General features: G+C 46.6%; 1 protein-coding gene across 1 annotated transcript in view; it reads right to left on the bottom strand.

Annotated features, from left to right (window-relative positions):
• The window catches only part of Vtcn1 (V-set domain containing T cell activation inhibitor 1), a 62,810-nt gene extending 42,340 nt beyond the window's left edge, over window positions 1–20,470 (bottom strand). Inside the window, exon 1 of the mRNA XM_055628347.1 lies at window positions 20,400–20,470. Coding sequence (XP_055484322.1) covers window positions 20,400–20,431 — 32 coding nt within the window. The 5' untranslated portion in view covers window positions 20,432–20,470. The remainder of the gene's footprint in view (window positions 1–20,399) is intronic.
• Between the last annotated feature and the right edge of the window lie 2,047 nt (window positions 20,471–22,517).

Raw genomic sequence — 22,517 nt, 5'->3', positions numbered from 1 at the left:
AAAAACCAGGTAAAAAGAATAAATATCAACACAGCAGGAAACTCTACGTGAAGTCAGTCAACAGTAGGTAAATACTAAAAGGCATTAGTAGCAGCAAGCAGCAAACCTTTCTTTGAAAGATTCCACTTTCTCAATCTCTACAAGATTTCTTCTCCATGAAGCTGCAACCCCCACCCCCACCCCCAACTCTCTGAAAACTGTTTCTGGCTTTTTCCCTCTTAGTATTCCCTGCTGTCTATTTTCTGTCCTGTCCCCACAGTCCACTCAGACTTCTCTGTGTGGCTTTCTCCTTTGGACTTGTCTCGGTGAGTCAGAACGTGGGGAGCGGGCAGAAAGAGGAGGCGCTGAGCATCTGTTTTCTACTGTCGCCCATGCCCTGGCTAAGTTCAGCACCAGGGGTTAGGGGAGCTGATGGCCCCGAGGCCCTGCAAGTCTTTTCCCATCTTGCAGTAACTTCTAGTCTTTGGTTGACAATAAAGAAACAAGAAGAAGTAGCTGTCCTTGGTTTCATTCCCAGCTGCAGTATTTACCGTGACATTTTATCTCATCAGCCGCTGATGCCCAGGTGAGTGAGAAGTACCTTACTAAGAGCACAGTGGAGTGGTAAATTAGAGAAAGGAGGCTGAGGGATCGACATCATCAAAGTGGTGGAACTGGAGGGTCCCTCACATTCTTCAAAAGCAACACTAATTTGGTAGCCATTGTGGACTATGGTGCCTCTACAAGAATTTTGACCTATGTAGGAGAACGCAAGGCTGTAACTATCAGGACTGAGGCTTGTCCTGCTGCAATCCAGAAATACCCTCCTCATACCTGAAAAACGAACTTGAAAGGGTTTACATCTCAATGGAAGACCCGAAAGCCTAAAAAGACTAAAAGAAAAAAAAATCCTAGATGTTTTGGTGATCATTATTAAACATATTATGCTAAAAGCAAAAATAAGCAAATGAGAATACCTCAAACTAAAAATAGTTCTGTATCATAAAGGAAGCAATCAGCAAAACAAAGGGAAAACCCACAGAAAGGAAGAAGTATTTGCTAACTATATATCTGATAAGGGTTAATGTCCAAAATCCATAAGGAACTTACACAAGCCAAAGCAACCTCCAAGTAGCCCTCTTTTGATAAAGGCCAAATGACCAGCCAACAGGTATATGAACTGGTGTCCAACATCACTAATCCTCAAGGATCCCCACCTTTTGAGATAAGAACTAACTATCTTGTAGCATATGCTGGCCTTGATCTCAAAATGCTCTTGCCTCAGCCTCCTGAATACTGGAGTTATTGGCATGAGGCACCACTCCTGGCTGAAATGCAAATCTAAGCCTCTGTGAGATAGTTCCTCTGCTTCTTAGGAGAGCATTTATCAGACAGGCAAGGGGTAAGGAGCACTAACTCGGGTGTGGAGAAAAGGGAAGGAAACCCATACCATTTGTGAAAACATGAATGAACCTGGAGGACGTTATCCTAGGTGAAATTGTATAGACACAGAAAGGCAAATAATATGAGCTCCTGTGTGAACTCTTAGGAGCAGAGAAGCGGTGGGGGCCGTGGAAGGTGGATATGGTCATAAGGTACCAGCTCTTACAGGTGAGGTGAACGAATTCCGCGGACCTAAAGCACAGTTACAGTTAATGATAGTAGACACTCAAAACCTGATGAGAGACTAGATGGTGTGGTATACACATACTCACATACGCGCGCACGAGCACACACACATACATGCACACACATTCACAGGTCTACACAGGCATACACACACACACACACACACACACACACACACACACACCACAGGTACAAAAGTGGCAACTGGAGTGAAGCTCATTAACGCTACATGGTGTCATTCCACAGTGTAGGTCAGATAATCACATATGTGTTACATACAGGTTCTATGTACACACGTGCACCTCGGCAGAGCTGTGCTGCAGCAGGGAGAAGAGGGGAAGAAGGCTGAGAAGCACGCAGGGAAAAAAAAAATCTCTAATACTGTAAAAGGTGGGAACAGGAGGTGGGAAATGTGTTTCATTTTTCAGCACGTTGGCCTCCCTGTCTTACACGCCTCCCCCTTAAGATCCTTAAATTCTCAGACTGGATGTTGGACACCTCTCGCTCATGCTTCCCCGAGACTCCTAGAACAGCTGGGTCAGCTGTTTGCACTCAATAGGAATTGCACAGCAAGAGCCCATGCTCAAGCAAATGGCTGCTATAAATTACACATAAGTCGTTTTTCCTCACTTAAGTGAGCACACCTATTCTCCCTAACTCCCTATTGTGCTGTTGCCAGCTGCCCCCCACCCTGGGAATGACATCAGCCCCTGTCCCTGAGCCCAGGGCTGCAACACCAGGCACCCTGGGATAAGGGAGAAACTGAGCTTCAAAGTGTGATGCCTTTGGGGAGACACGGAAGCCACCATCTTGCAATTCTGTTCTTCACAAGTGTATTTGCCTTGAGGGCAGGAAACTGTAAAGCTAGAGGATAGGCCACAGGCATCAAACGTAGGTCTTGTGCTTTCTGCCTTGGAAAGTGAACATTTGCCATCAGACAAGGGGTTAATTAAGGTAAGTGGAGCCTGGGGGTGCAGCTCAGGGGAGGGACACTTGGCTTGCCTAGCTAGGTGCAGGAGCTGAGGGAAAAAGAGCAAGTGGAATTTATTGGTATCATGTAGTAATGTATTTGCTACAAATGGGAAAGTGGAATGTTTGTTTCATTGATCTAGTCACTTATAAATACAGGAAAGCACAGTCAGTTTTTTGTGATGGTGGTGGTTGTTTGGTTAGTTTTGTTTTGCTTTTGGTCACAGTTTTAAGTATTATCCTGCATTTTCGGAGAACTCTCTCAGAGCAAGCTCTTTTAGTTCTCAGGCGCTGCCAGGACTTGCCAACTCTGCCTAGCAGAGCAGCCTTCCTCACTGATCACTCCCTGCTGACACTGTAGAATTTCCCTCCTCAAGCGTTTTGCAGGAAGGCAGCAGAATGAGGCTTCCGGGTTTGGACTCCCAGGGCTGCTGGGAAGTCGCTTTTGCTGCCCCCTGAGCCCGACTGAGGTGATCACCTCCTAAGAGTCTTCTGACTAAACTGGAGCACTGGACTTCCCCAGTGCCCGGAACAATCTCGCTGACAATACAATCACACTGTTTCTAAACAGAAAAGAATGCAGGTTTTGGAGGCAGGTCAACCTAGACCTGCTGTATTTCCTTCGTGTATGTTGTATTAAGCAGCGGTGCCCACGGGTAACAGGAAATTGCTGAACACTGGGAGAAAATGGTCAGGGAAGAAACTGTGGGGCAAACCGAGTCCTGCCATGGCTTTTAACTCTTTCTTCTCTTTGTGAATTAGCAAATTATTCTAAAATGATTTAATTTCATTGTCTAATCACCCTTCCAAGTGTCCTCTTTGGGTTTTCCCTGTCACTTTAAGCCTTAACCCACACTGAGAAATGAGAAGGGTAGAACCTGCAACACCTTGTTGAATAGATCACACCTGTCTTGTGGTGACCTCCATGACTGATCACGCCTGGCCTGTGGTGACCTCCATGACTGATCACACCTGTCTTGTGGTGACCTCCATGACTGATCACGCCTGGCCTGTGGTGACCTCCATGACTGCCGCTCCTGGTACACACACACACACACACACACACACACACACACACACACCCCCCCCAGATTTCCCCCCCCCCCCCCAGCTTACCCCACCTGGCAGTCTTTTGTCTTTGCCTGGATGTTCTTTCCCATGTCTCCTTGCTTGGCTAATCCCTACTCAAATTAGACTACCTCCTCTAGAGTAGACAAACTGTCCCACCATCACAACCAAGAAGGCTCTCCAAGGCATTCTGAGAGCAGCCTGTGGTAGCCATTGGCACAAAGCACAATAACTGTGGATTTGTCTATCTGTCTCCTTTTCCTAGTCTGTTCATAAATATTAAGGTCTTATGCTTCATTCATGATCATCTCCCTAGGATCTTTGGTGTCAGGGTACAATAATAAATGTTCAATGAATACTTGTTAAATAAATAAATAATATATGTTAAAACTCCTAGAAGCTGCTCAACAAACATTTGTTAAATCAATAATGTATGGGGTGCTCTGAGAAAAATGCTAACACAGGGAAGGATCTTAACATCAGAGGTTGTGATTGTGAGGTGGCTGTGGATCAATCCCATCAAAAGGCCACTGCCAGAGGTGACAAAGAATTGGCTGCACATTTCAAAATGTCAGGCTGTGTCTCCGATACGACTCTGGAAACTGAAGCTATGGAAAACAAACAGTAGGCTGGTGGGATGCTACCACTGTCCAAACTTCTGCTTATTTTAAAGTTCAGGGTAGAGGGGTCTTGGTACTCTTTCTAAACTTTTTTTTCCCCCCCAAAGAATGGCATGTGGACACGCCTGGTCATATAAGAGCATAGCAACACCATCACCACGGTCATCTCTTGTACGTCTCACGTCCTGCACTCAGCTCTCTGAGATCCCATGCTCCCATGAAACTGTCAGACAGATGCCTGGGTCAGTGGTTTGCGCTCCGCAGAGCTCTCACGGGGAGAGCCTGCACACAGCAAGGGCCACTTCCTGTCTTTTTGACGGATGAGAATAAGAAGCTTGGAGAAACTGACTAGATGCGATGGCATACTTTATGCCTGGGAAAGGGTGTCAGAAGAGGAATGGCAGTGTCCATGTCCTCCTCTCCCATTGCTCCCACAACCTCCTCCCGTTGCTCACAGAGCACTTCATGCACGCTAGAGCAGTGTTCATGCCCGCCCCATGGCTCTCACACCGTCCTCTTCCCATTGCTGCCAGAGGACTTCATGCATACTATTGAGACGATATTTACAGGACAAATGAGATGTGAGGATCTGAAATATGATGTGGCATGGTCAAGATTCACCGGTGTTTGCTTTTGGGGGAGCCTAAGTCAAAGGCTTTCTTTCCACTTCATGAAAAAAAATAAAAGGGGCTTGTTGCTTTGGTAATCTTTTAAATCATATTTGTGTGTGTTGGGGGATATGGCTGTGTGTGTGTGTGTGCATGGGTGATGGTCAGAGGGAAACTTACAGAAATCAGTTCTCTCTACCATGTGGATTCTGGGCATTGAACTTAGGTCATCAGGCTGAGCAGCCTGTACTTGAACCACCTCACCGATCCCAGAGGGTTTTTCTGGTAACTGAGTGTGTACAGCAATTCCCTTGAGAGTCAGAGGCTGTCTGTCATAGGCACACCCTCTCTGGGTAGTGCCTTCTGCTGTAAGGGCGCAAACTTGCCAGGGCTCTATTTCATGTCACTTAACCTCACCAACCTGCAGTCAACTATTCTCATTAAATTAATTATGTGTTCCCATGGGACTAACACCTTTCATCTTCCATTTCCACAGAACACCACTGTTATCCCTAAATGTATCTGACAAACACTGTCAAAACACTTAGTCACTGTAGAGCGGGGGTCAATAGATGACCGTTAGGTAGTATAAAAAGCAGACAGTGACATTAAATGTTCTCTCCAGGGATAGAATTCTAGACAGTGGGTTAGTGAAATGAAGGAGAGGAGAGAGAGTGGGAAGGAAGGGATGTCTCTAGTGGAGCTGATTTAGTTCTGGCCAATTGCTGGCACCGAACTCTGAAGCTACCCCTGCCCAACACTTCCATTCCACGTCTTGGGCATTGCGCTACAGTGGCTGTCAAAAACCAAACTCAAGTTCTGGCTGCCTGAGTCTTCAGTGTCCACACAAGCCACACAGTAGCCAGTGTTGATGCGTCTAGACTGAATAATGCAACTTGTGGTTTCAGGAAAATCAGACGACACCCAGTGATAAGCACTTCCTGAAAAGAGGAACTAATTAGCAATTATAAAAATGAGGGAGCAGTCAAGATAATACCCATGTTTATATAGAAAATCATTTGAGGTGGGCCATTAATGCCACCTAAGAATTTTCCTTCTGTTTTAATGAGGAAAGGAGGACACCGGTTAGTCACATGCCAAACAGGATTAACCAAAAAAAAGGCTTGCTAGAGAAGGGGAAGTTATAAAAAAGAGTGATGATTTTGGATATGAAACATGTGAAAACACGAAAATCCTAGGAAGGAAGTCCCAACCTCCATGGTTTCCTGGGCTCAGCCAGTGCCCATGCCGTTTGGACATCAGAGCATGCCCTGATGCTGCCCTGAGCTTTACTCAGTTACATGCTTTCTAGTTTTTGCTTGTGATTGTTAGGTTGCAGACTCTCTCGCCACTCCTTTCTCTCTCCCCCAAATCAAGCCATACCCTCCCTACAGCTTTCTCCAGAGAGTTGATAAGCAATAGGTGGTGCGAACCTGCAGCCCTTACAGAACCGGGTCCTATCCTCCTCCCCCTTTGCTGCTGCAAGCAAAGCCTGCCTACCTCCATACTGCTCAGACCCTAGATGGCCTGGAGTGATAGCTAGATTTGTTGTTGTTTTTGAGATAGGGCCTCTGCATATAGTTCTGGTTGTCCTGGAGCTTGCTATATAAACCAGGATGGCCACGAACTCATGGAGATCTTTTTGCTTCTGCTTCCGAAGTGCTGGGATTTAAGGTTTGTATCATCATGCTCAGCTATTGGTAGACTTTTAACAGTCCCTCCCTGCCTTCCCCTATGTATACTGGCTCACAGAGTATGAACTCATACCCCCTAAAAACCTGTAAGAGCAAGCAAACATCTTGATTCCCTGAAAATGAAGGGTCAAACTCTCCCTTCCAGGTTGGGGCTCAAAACTCTACTTCTTCTAGTTCTCAAGAAAAGAGGAAAACTGACTGGCATTGAAAACACTTTCCCTACAGCTACCCATGATGGCTATTTCAGCTAACGAAGCTCTTCCTGGGACCTGAAGAACTGCTCTCCCACGCCAGGCCAGGATACTGTAACTGCCAATAAAACACACATGTAGGGTACATGTGAATATGTAAGTATGTAGGGTATCTTGGCTTCCCTTCTACACCTGCAAATATGTAACAATGCACTATGTAACAATGGTTGCTTTTCTTTCCTCTGCCCGAGGAACTCTAAGGTGTCCTGAAGGATACTAACAAGCATAATTTTAGAAGTTTGCATTTTCCTAACATCAGGCTCATCATGATGGTTTCTTTGCCTCTGCAGAACTCTTCAAGCCTTTAGCACCGATATCCATGATGAATGCTGCGGAGGTGTCTGTGTTAGTTAAAGCATCTGAAATTATGGCTATATTGGTCAAAAATAATGAGCAGCTAGGTATGGTAGCACATATGCCAGCACATGAGAGGGTGGTGAACACAGAATTACAGGTTCAAGGATGGGCTGAGCTGCACAGCGAGGCCCTGTCTCCAACAAGCAAAACAACAACAGAAACTCAAACACTCCTAGCCCTTGGCAGTTTCACATGCCCAGACCTAACGTCATTCAGCACTTCCAAAGTTGCTTGACTCCAGAACTCTTCCGGGGAAAACTTTGGGAAGCACTGTCTTAGGCACTATGTACAGACCCTACTGTGTGCCCAAATCATGCACACATCCAACAGCACACTGCATTGAGTAGAATCGAAAGACTTCTAAAAAAGCAGAAGGGGGAAATTCCACCAGGCCTTGAGACCACGCTTTCAGGGACAGCACTGTCATTATGTTTTGGATCTAAAAGTCTCCTCCATGTACTCGTGTATTGGAACATGTGACCCGCTGTTGGTGTTACTGTTGGGGGAGGGAGGGAGGGGCTGTGAGGCCTGGGTTGGGGATCACTGCCGGAAGGCCTTTGAAAGTTTTCTTTAGTTCTTCTTTCAAGACGTGAACAAGCTACACTCCTAGGTTCCCATTGCTGTGGACCAAGCTGTGCCAGCCAACATGCCTTCCATGCCATGATGGAATCCATGAGCCAAAATAAATGACTTTTCCTTTAAGTTGCTTTCATCAGGAGTTTTCCCAGAGTGATGTCAAAAGTAACTAGTATAAGTGGCCTAGCATGGAATTTTCTAACTGGGTAGGAGCGTAAAGACAGATGGCTATCACTGCTGCAGCAGTAAGCAAAAAATTCTTTAATGGCACAACTGCTCTCAAATTTAGTCTTAACAACACTAAAAAGGAAAAGCAGCCTATAGAAGGATTCTCTGGTACTAACAACCATTTAAAATTATTTGTAGTTTACCTTTGAAAGGGAAGAAACAACAAATAGTTCCAATGATTAATCCATGGATGACTTTGGGGTTGTTTTTTTTTTTTTTTTTTTTTTTTTTTCAACATTTCCTTAAATTTTACAATTGTATTCCACAAAGAAACAAAATCACACATTACATCGAAGAGTAAAACACAGGTGCTAAGAAGGGGGAAATGGGAAAAAATGGAGGGGGAACTTTAAGAAGGGAGGAGGAGGGAGAGGGAGGGAAGAGAGAGAAATAACACTCCGCATATTTTTAAAGCCATAGAGAAATGTATTATTTTATAAGCGTACACACACCCCACATGCACACATACACAGAAGTTATACTACTTAGGATGGCAATATTCCAACAGCCACACACTAACAGAAGACCCCAGTGCCAGGCATGAGAAACATCCCTTTGCTTCCTGGTCATGGGAGTCAGAGGGACTCCAAAAAACTCTAGGCAGTTTCCATTGCCCTTGCTGCCGCTCAGAAAAGAATGTGAGATCCTGTGGCTCAATGTTGGACACAGGACTTGGAGGAACCAAGCTGCAACTAACCTGGAGGCCCCCTCCCTGAGCACTAGCTCCCATAGCATCGGAAGGTGCTATGCAAGCTCCCAAGGGAGAAAAGCAATCAGTAGTCCTGCCCGGCTGTAAAGCCTATGAACGATAGCAATGACCCACCCGGCAAGATACCTCCAATGGTGCAATAGTGATGTCTTTTTAATCTTGGGGTACCCAACAGCTGTTCAAACGGATGTAAGGCCCACTCAATAGGAAGAAATCCGTGCATGATACCATAAACCTGGCCAACTGCCAGTAGCCAAAAAGGTCCTAGGTCCTAGGGAAGAACTTGTTACTTACCTTTCTCCAAACTATTAAATATAGTTTCTAATTAAATACTTATCCTTATAGCCACACATAAATGTAGCCCTTACTCCTCATTAAAGACCCCCCCCTTTTTTTTTTTTAAATTTAGTAACAGATGGAGACTGCTACAGAGACACACAACCGGTGGAAATGCAGAGGACACGTTATTCATTCAGGGTTTGAGGCCATATCTGTCCTCAGAGAAAATCCCAAAACACCTGTTCCCATCTTTCCAGATGGGAGAGTAATGTCAAATGCTACAGGCGAGTCCATGCTGAGACCTCCTAGCATCCTTACTGATCTTGGCAGTTGAAGACTGTTAATTTGCCGACTTGATTGTATTGAGAACACCGATGGCATTAATAAAGGACAGCTTTGGAAGTATCTCTGAGGGTGTTTCCAGAAAGGATTGGCTGGAGGCTGTAAGTCCAGCTTGGAATGTAGATGGCAGCATTCCACCGACTGGAGTTTTAAACTGAATTAAGAAGGAGAAGGCCAGCTGAGTCCCAGCATCTCCTCCCTGGTGTGCTGGGATGTGAACAAGCCCCTGCCACACACTCCTGCAGTCATGGAACTACCTGTCATCTGTGCCTCCTTGACCGTGCTGAGCACCCTAACCAACCACCCAAAGTGAAAGAAGTCACCACTTCTTGCAAAGAACCTTCCATTGTCCTAAATCATAAAACACCATTTCTAACTGTATTCTGAACAGCTTTCCTTCTTTTTTTTTCTTTTTTTTATTTTGTATATTATATATTTATTTTTTTTAAGTTTTATTTTTCTCATTAGTTACATTTTGTTAATTCTGTATCCCAGCTGTATCCCTCCTTCCCTCCCCAGTCCCACCCTCCCTCCCTCATCTCCTCCCTGCTCCTTTCCAAATCCACTAATAGGGGAGGACCTCCTCCCCTTTCATATGACTACGTTTTGTCAGGTATTTTCAGGACTGGCTGCAAAGTCCTCCTCTGTGGTCTAACAGTACTGCTCCTCCCTTGGGAGGTGGGGATGTCAAAGAGCCAGTCATTGAGTTCCTGTTAGAAATAGTCCTTGTTCCCCTTACTATGGGAAACCAATTGATTACTGAGCTATCACGGGTCACATCCGAGCAGAGGTTCTAGGTTTTATCCTCTTATCGTCTTTGGTTGAGTGTCCATCTCAGAAAAGACCCTGTGCCGAGATATGTTTGGTCCTTGTGGAGTTCCTATCCTTTCCACATCAAACTCCCCTTCTTTCGTATGATTCCCTGCACTCTGAACAGCTTTCCTTCTACCCATGGATGAGAGCAGCTCCCACTGCAGTGGACCTTGAACCATGAGCCAAACCCTTCCCCTTTTAAGTTGCTTCTTGTCAAATATCAGGTTACAAAGACTAGAGTCACCTACTAGTGACTCTTCTAAAGACCTAAAGGGAAAGTGTAACCCTCTGAGCAGCCTACCTCTCTCCTCACCAGAAGAAGTCCACCCACATAGATTCCAAGACCTACAGGCATTGCCAGCACACAATGCTACTATGTGTGCGTTTAAGGTATGCGTGCGCACGTTCATGTGTGTGCGCATATTTGTGTGGGAGCGTGCATACACGCATTCATGTTAAGTATGTGAGGCTGAAGTCAGTGTTGGGTATCTTCTATTGTCCTTCACCTTGTTTTTTGAGACAGAGTTTCTCACAGAACCTGGAGCTCACAGATTGAGCAAGACTAGCTGCAAGGGATCCTGCCATCTCCACCTCCTCAGGACTATGTTGGAAACGTGCAGAGCCTTGCTTGGCTTTTTATGTGGGTGTTGGGTATTTGGGCTCAGGTCCTTGTGCTTGCAGAGCAAGCACTTACTGACTCAGCTATCTCCTCAAACCCTAATAGCTCCTTGCTAAGGCCTGTAAGATTTTTCTTTGAAATAGCCACACTCTTTATGTCTGATGATTAGCTGTCTGAGAAAGGCCCCAAACACTGAATCTCAGTGTTTCAAAATTCTGTACATTTATTTATAAGGGTAAACGACAACAGAAAGCATTGGTAACGTAAGTGCATTGTTATAGCTAGTACTCAGAATAATTTTGTGCGTTCACTTGGGCACCTGGCTGCCATTCAGAAAGCTGTTGCCTTGGACAATGTCCTCCTTAGGACATTGCTGCAGCAGTTGTAGGATGTTGGTGAAGGATGAACGTATTATTGTGCACAGGAACTGTTCTGCCCATGCCTTCTGGCAAAGCCCAACCTGAAGGACACCCTTAGTACAGCAGCACCACAGGGCTGTTCAGAAAGGCCCGACTCACTGAAGAGGACAACTTTCTCCTCAGACCTCCATGGGGGAATCTCTCTGCATAAAGGATGTTCTGGAGATCTGATCTTCCTCTCCACAGTGTCCCACTCCCAGCTGCAGCCTACTCCATAAGCTCTGGGTCAGCAGTGATTGGCAAGCCTGCCCCGTGTTCCTTGTGCACTGTCCTTGTGAGGGAGCTGACCTAGTAAAGCATCAGGCAGATCTCCTCTGCAGAAAGCTGGCTCCAAGGTAAAGGTGTCTGCAGCAGCAAGGCTGAGCTTGGCGTGGCTTTTGCTAAATTTCCACAAGCTTACATGAAAGATAGTAGATGAAGGGCACCTGGCCTAAAGCCAATAGGAAGACAGCACGACCTTCCCATTGACTGGCTTCTGCTTGCCTGTAAAGACAGTCACTGAGATGTACCCTGTCCTCAAAGAAAAGGAATGGATGGGAAATGTGTTCTCTGGACAGGCAGAAGCTAAAATCAAAACTCAGTGTTCCTATGAAGCGATTCCTCACCTGACTCCCTCCCCAGGGCTTTCCCTCAGGACCTGCCTGGAAACATCTTAGGCTTTAAAGGCATTTGCGTGAGGCTGTTCTGGGGTTTGCAGAATGCGCCTTCCTATACCACATAGTGATTGCTAAAAAAAAAAAAAAAAAAAAAAAAAAAAAAGATTACTTTCTTGTTTTCTGAGACAGGATTCACACTATTGGCCTCAGGCTCATGGTAGACCCCTGCTTTGGCCTCTCGAGAACTGTGATCAGGCATGAGCCACCATGCCTAGACACACTTACTACTTACTTGGCTTACCCTTCCACACCTTATAGCACTTTGCGAAGGGTATGCCAGCCACTGTAAAGAATGATGGTCCCTGTGCTGTCGCATTCTGCTCCCAGAGCCTGAAGCCTTTTGGCAAAAGAAAGAATCCATTGTCACACACAGGACAGGAGCGATGGGTTGGGTCCTCGTGCCAGAGGCAAGTTCCCTGGCTACAGAGTGTTAACTGTAGAGGCTGGCTAACTGTAGAGAAGTAGAGGCTGGCTTCAAGAGCTGGGGCCCATGTCATGGTGAAGAGGGAAGGGACGGGAAAGTAGGGAACCAAAGAAGGAGTGTTTCCAGGAGGTCATAGGGCATCTCTATTGAGAGCTATTATAAAGACAAGCAAGAGAGAGAAGCAAGCACTGGGAGTAGCAATGTGAAGTGATGTGAGGCACTGACAGGTGTAATATCTTGGTCCAGTGGGGAAGAAAAATCCAGCTGGAGGGACTCACAAGTGAACAGGTAGCTGGCAGGGAGGGGCTGGTAAGTGCTTTGTTAAACTCAGCTTGCAAAATTGCCACAAGATCTTATGGTATCAGCTCAGAGATGGCTCCCAGATCCAGGACCCAGGCACAAAGAGGATAAAGAGTTTATCCAAGGCCACACAGCTAGAATGTAGTCTAGCCAATAATGGACAGGCAGGCTGCTGTGTTCAGAATCACCAGGATGCCAACCAGATCCATTCCTGTACACCAGTTTTGCATTGAGTTTGCTGGGGAGGCATAGAGCAAGATGGGGTGGGCAGCTGGAGCAGTTATGAGGCTGAGAGACGGTTTTTCTTCTTAAGATGGAATATCTTGACATCTGGGCTATCTGTTGATTGGGGCAATCAGAGGTACAGGGAAGATGGATGGCAGCTGCTAGAGGAAGTGTGCACGAGCAGGAAGATGAGAGTGATGGGGAGCATGTGGACTGACCTTCGATGGTGCTGGGTAAATCTGCACCCAGACATCTAGCCTGAGGCCAGAGGAAAGGGCATCCATGAATGTGGCAGCTGGGAAATAAAAAGATAGAGGAGTACCTGTCTTCTAGTTTCCATTTACTCAGTGAAGGATGAAGCCAGACAATTATCTGCGACCAAGGTGGGGAGAAGGGACAGGTTTGTAAGAAGACTGAATAGAGACAAGAGATGAGCTGTGTGGAAGGAGCATTCTGGGAACAGGAGTGAAACGAAAACACAACTAGGAGTCAGGATAGAAAGGTGCCATTTGCTGCCCTGAGATATTAGTGATGCCATTTCTCAAATCTTCCTTGGTTTTTATTCCATGAAATGTATGATTTTAAATCTGCAGAGAAAGAAAAAGAGGCAACTTTTCTCCTGTCACTGTCATGCTGGGACTAGCAGAAACATGCTGGAAACGGTGCCGTCATAAATCGTGACGTATCCTACCTTGGGATTTCAAAAGGCGAATAGAAAGGTAAACAGAACCTGGGCTTCTTACTTGTGGAAACTTCAGCTTTTGCCTTCATTTTTATCAAGACCCACCCATTACCCCTTTAAACATTTCTTTAAGAGAAATGAGGCATGATAGTTGATCTGAGGGGGTCTCAGATGCACCCGGAGGTCCTACTGAGTACAGATCCCTGGGTGCCCTCCAGGTTACTGGACCTGGAGGGGCTGAGTATGTGGTCTTCCAACAGCTCCCAGGAGTGCTGCTGCTGAGGTCAGGGGAGAGCACCTGGAATGTTGGAGTGACTGTGGCAAGGTGTGTGGTTTCGAGTCCACCCAGTTCAGCATCTCCAAGGGTAGAGAGTTCCCCTATGTCTCGCAGAGCAAGGACTAAAAAGACGACAAGTCAGAACCAGAGAAACCTAGAGCATTCTGGACACGAAGGTTCTCCTTGGAATAGTCCTGACTTAACTGCCCTCCACGTCACTGTTTTTCTCTAAAACCACAGAGAGGGAAACGTTCAGGAAGAGCAGGCAGGCCTCCTCCAGCGCCAACTCTGCAAGATGCAGAGGTCTGTCATTTATCAGTCTGGCTAGCTCTCACATCAACCCTAAAGGCTAGGAAACTATTGACACCCAATTTACTGATGAGGAATAAGAACTAAGACATTGAAGAGCTTACTTAGGTCACACAGCAAGGAACTGGAAAGATGAACGGGTCAGACTAACTCCAGTATTTTTTTTTTCATACATCAAAGAGAAATGTGAATGAGGTTTTGGATGCTCCATCTGAAAATCCCTGATGCTTCGGTAAAGCAGTCTTCTTAGAATGGCAAAGCTTTTTATTCAAGGTCACTAGCATAATGGCACCTTAAAAATATCTCTTTATTCAGTGGACTTGGAAAGGGGCAGGGAGGAGATGAGGGAGGGAGGGAGGGAAGGTTTGGGAGGGAATGACGGAGGGATACAGCTGTGATACAGAGTTAATAAAATGTAACTAATAATAAAAAAATTAAAAAAAAATCCCTTTCTACAATTCTTTAACTGCATGACAAAATGCTGTGCATTTTGTTTCAGTTGTCTGAAGGGTATACAGATGCAAAGTTCAAGCTCTGTGCTACATTGTCTCCATCAGTGGTTCTCAAACTTCCTAATGCTGCATTCCTTTAGTACAGTTCCTCACCTTACGGTGACCCCCAACCATAGCATTAGTTTCGTTGCTACTTCATAACTGTAACTTTGCCACTATTATAAATCACAGGTAAATACCCGTGTTTTCTGATGATCTTCGGTGACCCCTGTGAAAGGGTCCTTCCACCCCCAAAGGTTTGCGACCCACAGGTTGAGAACTGCTGATTTAGAGCAACTACTGAAACAACAGACCGCAAATCTGAGGCTTCAGCCTAGTGTCCCTATCAGCCAGCTGGAGAGTCGTCTACCCTGGCAGTCACTGGTCACTGAACAAGTGAGTTTTTGCCAGTGTTGGTCTGTGTTGGCTTTAGTGGCAGGAGATGAAGCAAGTTGGTTGGAAGGAGAATTATCTTGTACTAAAGGAATTATCTCAGGAGACAGCAAGAGTTAGGAATGTGTGTGTTCCCGGTGTTGGCTGACAGAGAGGCTAAGCCACCATTACCGAATGCTCGGTTATTGGCCCTTTGATACAATTGTGTTCTGGTGGTTGTTGCTTTTGCTGTGAGAGCCTACACAAGACAGCTGTGAACTTAATGCGAACTATGGATGGGGCAGAGTATAAAATGTTCTTCCCCCCAAGGCAGCCTTCTGAAAAATTTACATAAACTAGAAGTAAAGACACTTAAAAACAAAGGCACTTTTTAAAAAATTCCCTGACATGTCTACATTACCTCTGTGGAAATGACAAAGGCCTGGGAAAAAAATATTCTTGGCTCTTTTCATATGACCAAAGATAATAAGGTAAAAGCAGGCATGTCCCCTTACTGTATTTGTCTTTGCCAAAGCTAACTGTAAATGTCACCTCATAGTTTGCTTGTTTTAACAATGAAAACAAAATGCACTTTCTTTGCCCTGCTCTTGGGCTCAAATGCCTAGAGTCCCTTGGTTATCCCAGTACATCACATCTTTAGAATATCCTTCGATCCTTGGAGATGTGGCCTCCTCGCTTAGAGGCAGGTCAACATTGTTTATCAACACTATTATGATCAGAAGGTATAGATGCTGAGCTGGGCGCACAGTGGGGCCTCTCCAGCTCACCTGGAAGCCTCTTGCTACAGCGTCTGGATGTTCAGCATCGCAATCCGACACAGAACAATCTAACCCTCAAATCCTCAGGTTTAGAGAGCGATTCAGTCTCAGATTCATGGACAGATGTGAAAGATGTGATAGACTTGACTCCCCCCCAACACAAACAAAGACCCTCCATGAATAGAATGTTGTTAAAGTATGCTATTTTAGGAGTGGGGAGATGGTTCAGTGGATAAAAGCACTTATTATGAAAACAACAGGCTCAAACCTCCAGCACCCACACCTGGTATGTCTATAATCCAAGAATTGGGGGCGGGAGCAGAGACAGGCAGATCCCTCAGAAGCTCGCTGGCCAGCCGGCCAAGGAGGAAAAATATGAGCGGTGAGCTCAGTCAGAGCCTGTCCTACTTTGGTTTCTATTGCTCTGATAGACACCTTGACCCAAAGCAACTCGGTGGGAGTAGGGAGACTACATCCTACAGCTTGCAGTCTACCTTAAAGGAAAGGCAGGGCAGGAACCTGGAGGTGAGAACCAAAGCAGGACCACTGAGGAACACTGCTTACTGGCTTGGTCTTCATGGCTTGCTCAGTTTGCTTTCCTATACAACCCAGGACCATTTCCACGGGAGTGGCACCGCCCATAGTGGGCTGGGACTTCCCACATAATTATTAAACAAGAAAATGGACCATAGACTTGCCTAGAGGCAATCTGATAAAGGCAATGCCACCACTGAGGTTCCCTCTTCCTGGATGACCCCAGCTGTGTCAAATTGGCAAACAAACAAAAACACCCCAAATCTAATCATTGATAAGCAGTGATATATAATTCCTCAGTCTTTTGGCTAAGATCAAGTGTAAAAACTAAGATCAAAAGTAATGGAGGAAAAAACCCAATGTCCTTTGGTCTCATCATGCTCATGTATGCACATGTAAGGAGGTTTTTATGGCAAGCCAGCTTTGTGATGGACGTTATGTCAAGGAACTTGCATATAATGAATATAGCCGAGGTTGACGTCTGTAGAACATAAGGATGTATCAGACACATGACTATCATGTGTAATTCACACAGCCCTAACAGTTATGTATTGTCATCCGCCCTATTTTACAGGCAGGGAAACTGACGCTTATAGAGGCTAAGCATTCACAATTGTGCAGGGTATCAGGCAGTCGAAAGCCACAGCCCAGATAAGATAGGCACCTACAAAGTTCAGATTCTTTTCAAGGAAAGCAGAAGCGCACCAGGAACAAGACATTCATAAGCAGGTCTGGCTGGGAATGTAAAAGGGGCGATTAGGGTACCCAGAAAAAGCCCAAAGGGACTTCAAAGCTGAGGTGGCATCCGAACTGGCTGTTGAAAGTGAGGGTCACTGCGCAGGCAGATGTGGGAAGAATGAGTGTTCAGATGACACCCAAGTATTCATAGGGGTCACTTCAATTGAAGAGGCTCCAAGAGATCAAAGTTGGACTTGTCTTTTATGGTCTCTGTGGGGTTTGAAGTGTTAACCTGATCAAGGCTGAGCTCTGCCAGGTAAGGACTCTCTCCCCATGCCAGCTTGCCTGGTTCGGTGCTGCTAAGCATTTTGCCTGATTGTCATGTTTGAAATGGGAGAGAAGGACTCCAGAATAAAGCTCTGGGAGTCTCTTTTGCTCAAGGCTCTGTCATCATTTTAGCCACTTCTGTGGGATAAAGAGACAGCCACCCCCCTTTCTGTCCAGTAGCCTCCCTTTTTGGATGTCTTCATCAGTCCTATGATCTTCTATAACTTCAGATAGAATAGAGAGGTTTCATGGAGCCAGTGACAATCTACTCTGCTGATATTCATGATTTTTAGGTTCTGATCTCTCTACCTCTCTGGACAGTCAGTCTTTCTTCACTTCTCTTCTCCGCATGTCCCTAAATGTCAGTGTTTTTCGCCGCTCTGTTACTGTCCCTTTGTCCTCCTTAGGAGACACCCCCGTGTAACCAACTATTCCCTTCCCGAGAGCTGTTGACACATTGAGTCCCTATCCCTGACCCTTCCTTGTTTCTTTCCTCCTGCTTTCTGTGCCTTTCTTATCATCAACTGATGGTCCAGAATCTTGAATTCAATACCCACCAAATGTAAGGAACTCCCCTATTGCATCCCTCTCCTTAAAATCACTCTGCCCTATCCAGGGCCAGGGAACTCATTCCAGGATCTACCCTTTATCTCATTCTCTGCTATTCTGTACCCATCTCTCCCTCAAGTTCCTTGAATCCCTTTCCCATCCTCAAGTGTCTATTATCTTTCTCTCTCTTTATCATTCAGACAGCAACTGCCTCCCAACTGCTCTCATTGCTTCCAGACTTCTGCCTAAGCTGAAAGAAAGTTCACATTCCTCTGCTTGAGGCTCTTGAGGACAATCACCACTAATAACCAATCCCTAGCTCTCAGTCTGGTGAGTAAAGCCTGGTGTGACCTGGTGTCACCTCTCTGCTCCATTCCTCAGCAAGTCTAAGGATTTATCTTGTGAGGAATGAAAAAGGAGCAAGCAGCTTTCTGTGCTGGCTCACAAGTTTCAGTTTACCCTGTTCCTTCTACATACAGTGTCTTTCTTACTCTTTTTAACTCGGTCCCAGCTAACTCATTTTTAAAGAAACAGCCCAGCCTTCAACTTAGGAAAACTTCCCCCAATGCACTGGGCGAGAAAGGACTCCCATGGCATTCTGAGTCTATTGTCCCATAACAAAGGGAAACTTTGGGAAACTTTCTCTATTGTTAGGCCATTAAGTTGTCAGCATCTTGGTCCTTTTTGTCTCAGTGCCTAACATTATATTTTTCACTAGAACATAACACCCTCAAATGAGTGATCCTAACTTCCCCCACCCTTGCTTGGACTCCAAGCAGCGCTCCACAAATGTTCCGTGAGCAAATGCTGGTTCCATGCACAGCCTTGACGGTAGGAGAGTCTGGATCACACAGCTCTTCATGTGCCAGGGCATTCCACCCCTGGGAAGCATACATTCAGAGAGAGAAAGAGAGAGAGTTTCTTTAAAGGATTGAACTCCCTATTAAGGGAGCAATCTCCAAGTGGGTTCTGTTTGTATCTAAGGAAAATCCACTTTTCATTGGGATGGTCAGCGCCCCTTTTCCCAGTCCGTCACCTCTATGGTTTGTCCCTGTTTTTGCAACTGCAACATTTAAATGGTGAACAAGACAACCAGGGTCAACAAGAAGCTCCTCTGTTGCTCCTGATGGGTCTCTAAACCTTAGCAGGTCGGGGAATCCACATTTTGAACACCCACCTCTGGCTCATGCTCCAGCAAAACCAGTCAGGTCGGTTGTAATGTATTATTAGAAAGCCCACACGCCTGTCCTTGGAACACTGGACACCTGTTTAGGGTTTCCCATCCCGGGGATCTAAGATGGGGGAGGCTGATAGTGGGGGCAGGAGTAAGCATCTCCTAGGGTTTTCAGAGAGGGGGGATTAAAGCTGCCCCACCCCTTATACAAACAGCCTCAGGGCTGTGAAGAACTGATTTCTCTGAGGCGCTAATGAGCCTTCACAAAGAATGATGAGATTCAAGATGCCAACGAGGCACCTACTCTACAGCAGGAGAAGGGGCGCTTGCAAAATGCTCTTTCCTGATACAAGCGCTTCCTGATGATAATTCACATGGGCTGGGATGTCTGCGTGGAGATGAGACCACCTCTTGCTCCTCCAGGGAGCTGGCCCAGCACAGGGAGGGAGGGGTGCTGCCCAGACCCCCTCTGCTGATCCTACGGAGCCTCTGTCCCACCTCGTGCTGAACATGAGTGAGGGAGATGGAATTCCCTCTCAGGGGAAAGAATTGTCTCCGAGACTATCTGTGGGAAGCGATGCTCTCTTGGTGTCTTTACAGACTTTTCATTATTAATCACTTTCCTTTCTACCATCTCACCCTTCTCCCCCCCCTTTTTTTAAACTGGAAAAGATACATCAAAATTGAAAGCTTGGTCCTTCAAATAACCCCTAGGACCAGCATGCATGTCTTCCTAAAAACTGTAATGAGTTGGGACTGACATTGAATCACCACCTATTTCAAAGGGGGAAAAACAAAAAAAAAACCCTTTCATTTTCCATCTCTTTCCAATCAGAAAGGTAAATGATGTCCTGAGGGGAAAAAGGCAACTGGAATATAGCTGGGGTGCAAAAGGATGCTTCTTTTTTTATTGTATTTTGCTTTTATTTGTGGGAGTTGGGCAGCAATAACAGCCTGGTTCTCGTCTCCAGCTCTCCTGGGAAAATGAGGGATCCCATCTTTCAGCCAGGGCCAGGCTGGAGCTGGGTGCTGGTGTGAGAGGACAGAGAAATTCTACCCATAGAAAAGAGTCACAGCACATTCGCCTGCCGCATAGGTGTCCCGTGTGGCGCCTGTCACTAGTCCCTGCTCTCCATCCGTTCTGTGCAGCTCCGAGCCACCGCGTTTAGCATGCCCGTACTCTCAGTGAAATCCCCAGCGTGGCACGCATAGTTTTCAGTCCACAGCTGCCGAAGTAAGGATGAGCCTTCCGAGACAAACCACCGGCTGGAAACTTCCCTGAGCAGGTGCCCCAGAGGCTGCTGAGTTTGGTTATTAACCTCTTCCTGACCCAATGCTGGATAGGATAAGGGAGCAAGTGTGACACATCCCAGACATTCTTAGCACCTCCAAAGACCCATCTCTGTTCTGAGAGAGAGAGAGAGAGAGAGAGAGAGAGAGAGAGAGAGAGAGAGAGAGTTACCTCCAAAAGATGATCTGCCCCAAGGAAGCCATGGCGAGGGAAAAGTTCCTTCCCACGGTCCACTGTGTGGGGGGCGGGTTCTGGCGAGTGGAGCTGCCTGCCGCTGCCCTCCTGGGTGCTGTGACTCACGCAGAGCTCCTGTGTGCTGGCTTTAAATAGTGCAGGCCGGGAGGGGTGTATGCAGCGGTGGACGGCCCAGGTATGAGGAAACAGCTCTGTGATGCCAAGGCCTTCCAGGCCCCGACCTGTGAGAGGGTGAGGAGAGGTTTCCCAGCCTCCACCTCGGAGCTTGAATTCAAACAGATCTTCATCTTCCAACTGCACAAGGGAGACTTAACTGAGATCTAAACTCACGGTTGGTCGGAGGAGTTCCGTGAGGCTGCAGGGTGGGCGGAAGTACAGGTCTCCCCCTCCTCTCTCCACCATCTTTGAGTCGTGTCTCACACACTGTAACCCTAGCTGGCTGACTTGAAACTCAATATGCTCACTATGTAGCCAGGCTGCCTCACACTGCTGTCAATCCTCTGCCTCAGGCCCTGAGCTCTGAGATTACAACCTAGGATGCTTCCAAAGGAATAAAGCTTGGTTCTTTCATGCTATCTTCTCTACCCTTGGAAAGGGAAAGCTGTTGATGGCAAGGTGACTTCATAAGGAGAGGTACTCCAGGCCTTCTGTGGTCTTTCCAGGATGGACCAGGGGCTCTTGGAACCAAAGGGTGGAGCTGAGAAGGAGGGAGGACTGAATGGCAAGAGAAGACCGTGGAATAGAGGAATACTGCACCATGAACTTATCTTTACAGTCAAGCACAGGTAGGTTAGTTTCCTGGTAGTTTCAAGATGAACAATTTGCTTTTCTCTGAAGTATCTCTTCTGATGGGGTTAGTGGGTTTAGGAGAAGGTCCATATGCCTTGCAGTTCCTTAAAATAACCTATGAGCAATGTCCTGGAACCTATGAAGTGCCTGTGGAGATGGGCAGGGAAGCTGGAGTCACTGGAGGCTATAGTTTCCCTAGATCTACACATTCTGACCACGGGCACAGAGCAGACATTGCCACAGCATGGGCGAAAGGCTGAAAGGCAGTCTGCCATTTCTGGAGAAGCTAACTGACACCATTCCAGTTCTACTGTGAAACTGGAACAGTAAACCTATAAAAAAAAAATAGGAAGGGCATTGTGGTGAGCATGCGTGAGTGTTTTGTGTGTATGTGTGTGTGTGTGTGTGTGTGGACACAGAGAGACAGAGAGAAGACAGAAGCTTTGTTCTCTCTCCAGCACTTGAGGGACATGGCACTGTTCCCTGTGACACTCTGCTAACACCCTAACCCTGTCCAGGTCATCTTCACTCTCCCACAAGTGACGAATGTGTCTGTGATTCTGTCGTCACACAGCACCGTGTCCCTCGAGCGGCCTCAGCCACTGCTCTGCGTCAGCTGCCCTGGACGCTCCAACACCTGCGTCCTCGGCTCACGCCCTCTGAGCTCCGGCTCCACACAGCCAGCTGCTAACTGAGCATCTCTCTACTGAGACGCCACAACCAGGCAGCACCATCTGCCGCCCCACCCATCTTCTTTGTCACACCTCTCGGAACACAGCAGCCCTGCACGCTATTGTGGAGGCAAAGGGAAATGTGGCCTCTGCCCTCTGAAAGGTCAAGGGAATAAGCAGGCAAGGAAAGATTAAAAAGAAAAGACAATCTTAATTAACATCCGAAAGGACAGAGGCACTCACGAGGAGGCTCTCAGGAGCGATTAGTCACTCACTTAACATTATTAAAAACCGTCATGTCCTGTTTGCTCTGAGGACAGTTTCAGAGGCTCGTAGGTACTTATTAGAGAACCGTGGGGTTTCCAAGTGGCCTCTTTGGAATTTGAATGTGCAGAAGGGAGCGCTGTTGTTGTCTCCGTCTTACTGACCTTGGTAAGTCTTACTGACATACTGAGGCTTCACAGCAGGGATGAGGCAGTGCACCCTTAACAGATGGTGGGCTGGTTTTTCCTCAGCCTTGGGTGAGCAGAAACAAGCTTTCCCTTCGGGTCTCCCTTCATGCGTCTCCACACACCACACTGGGTGGTATCATCCTCTGAGGCTCAACACGAGGTTGTACAAGTCAGAAACTTCA

This window comes from Psammomys obesus, unplaced genomic scaffold (assembly GCF_907164565.1).
Source record: "Psammomys obesus unplaced genomic scaffold, mPsaObe1.curated_primary_1811, whole genome shotgun sequence".
NCBI lineage: Eukaryota > Metazoa > Chordata > Mammalia > Rodentia > Muridae > Psammomys > Psammomys obesus.
The sequence above is the reverse complement of the archived record's forward strand: the minus strand, read 5'-3'. Positions and strand labels throughout refer to the sequence as shown.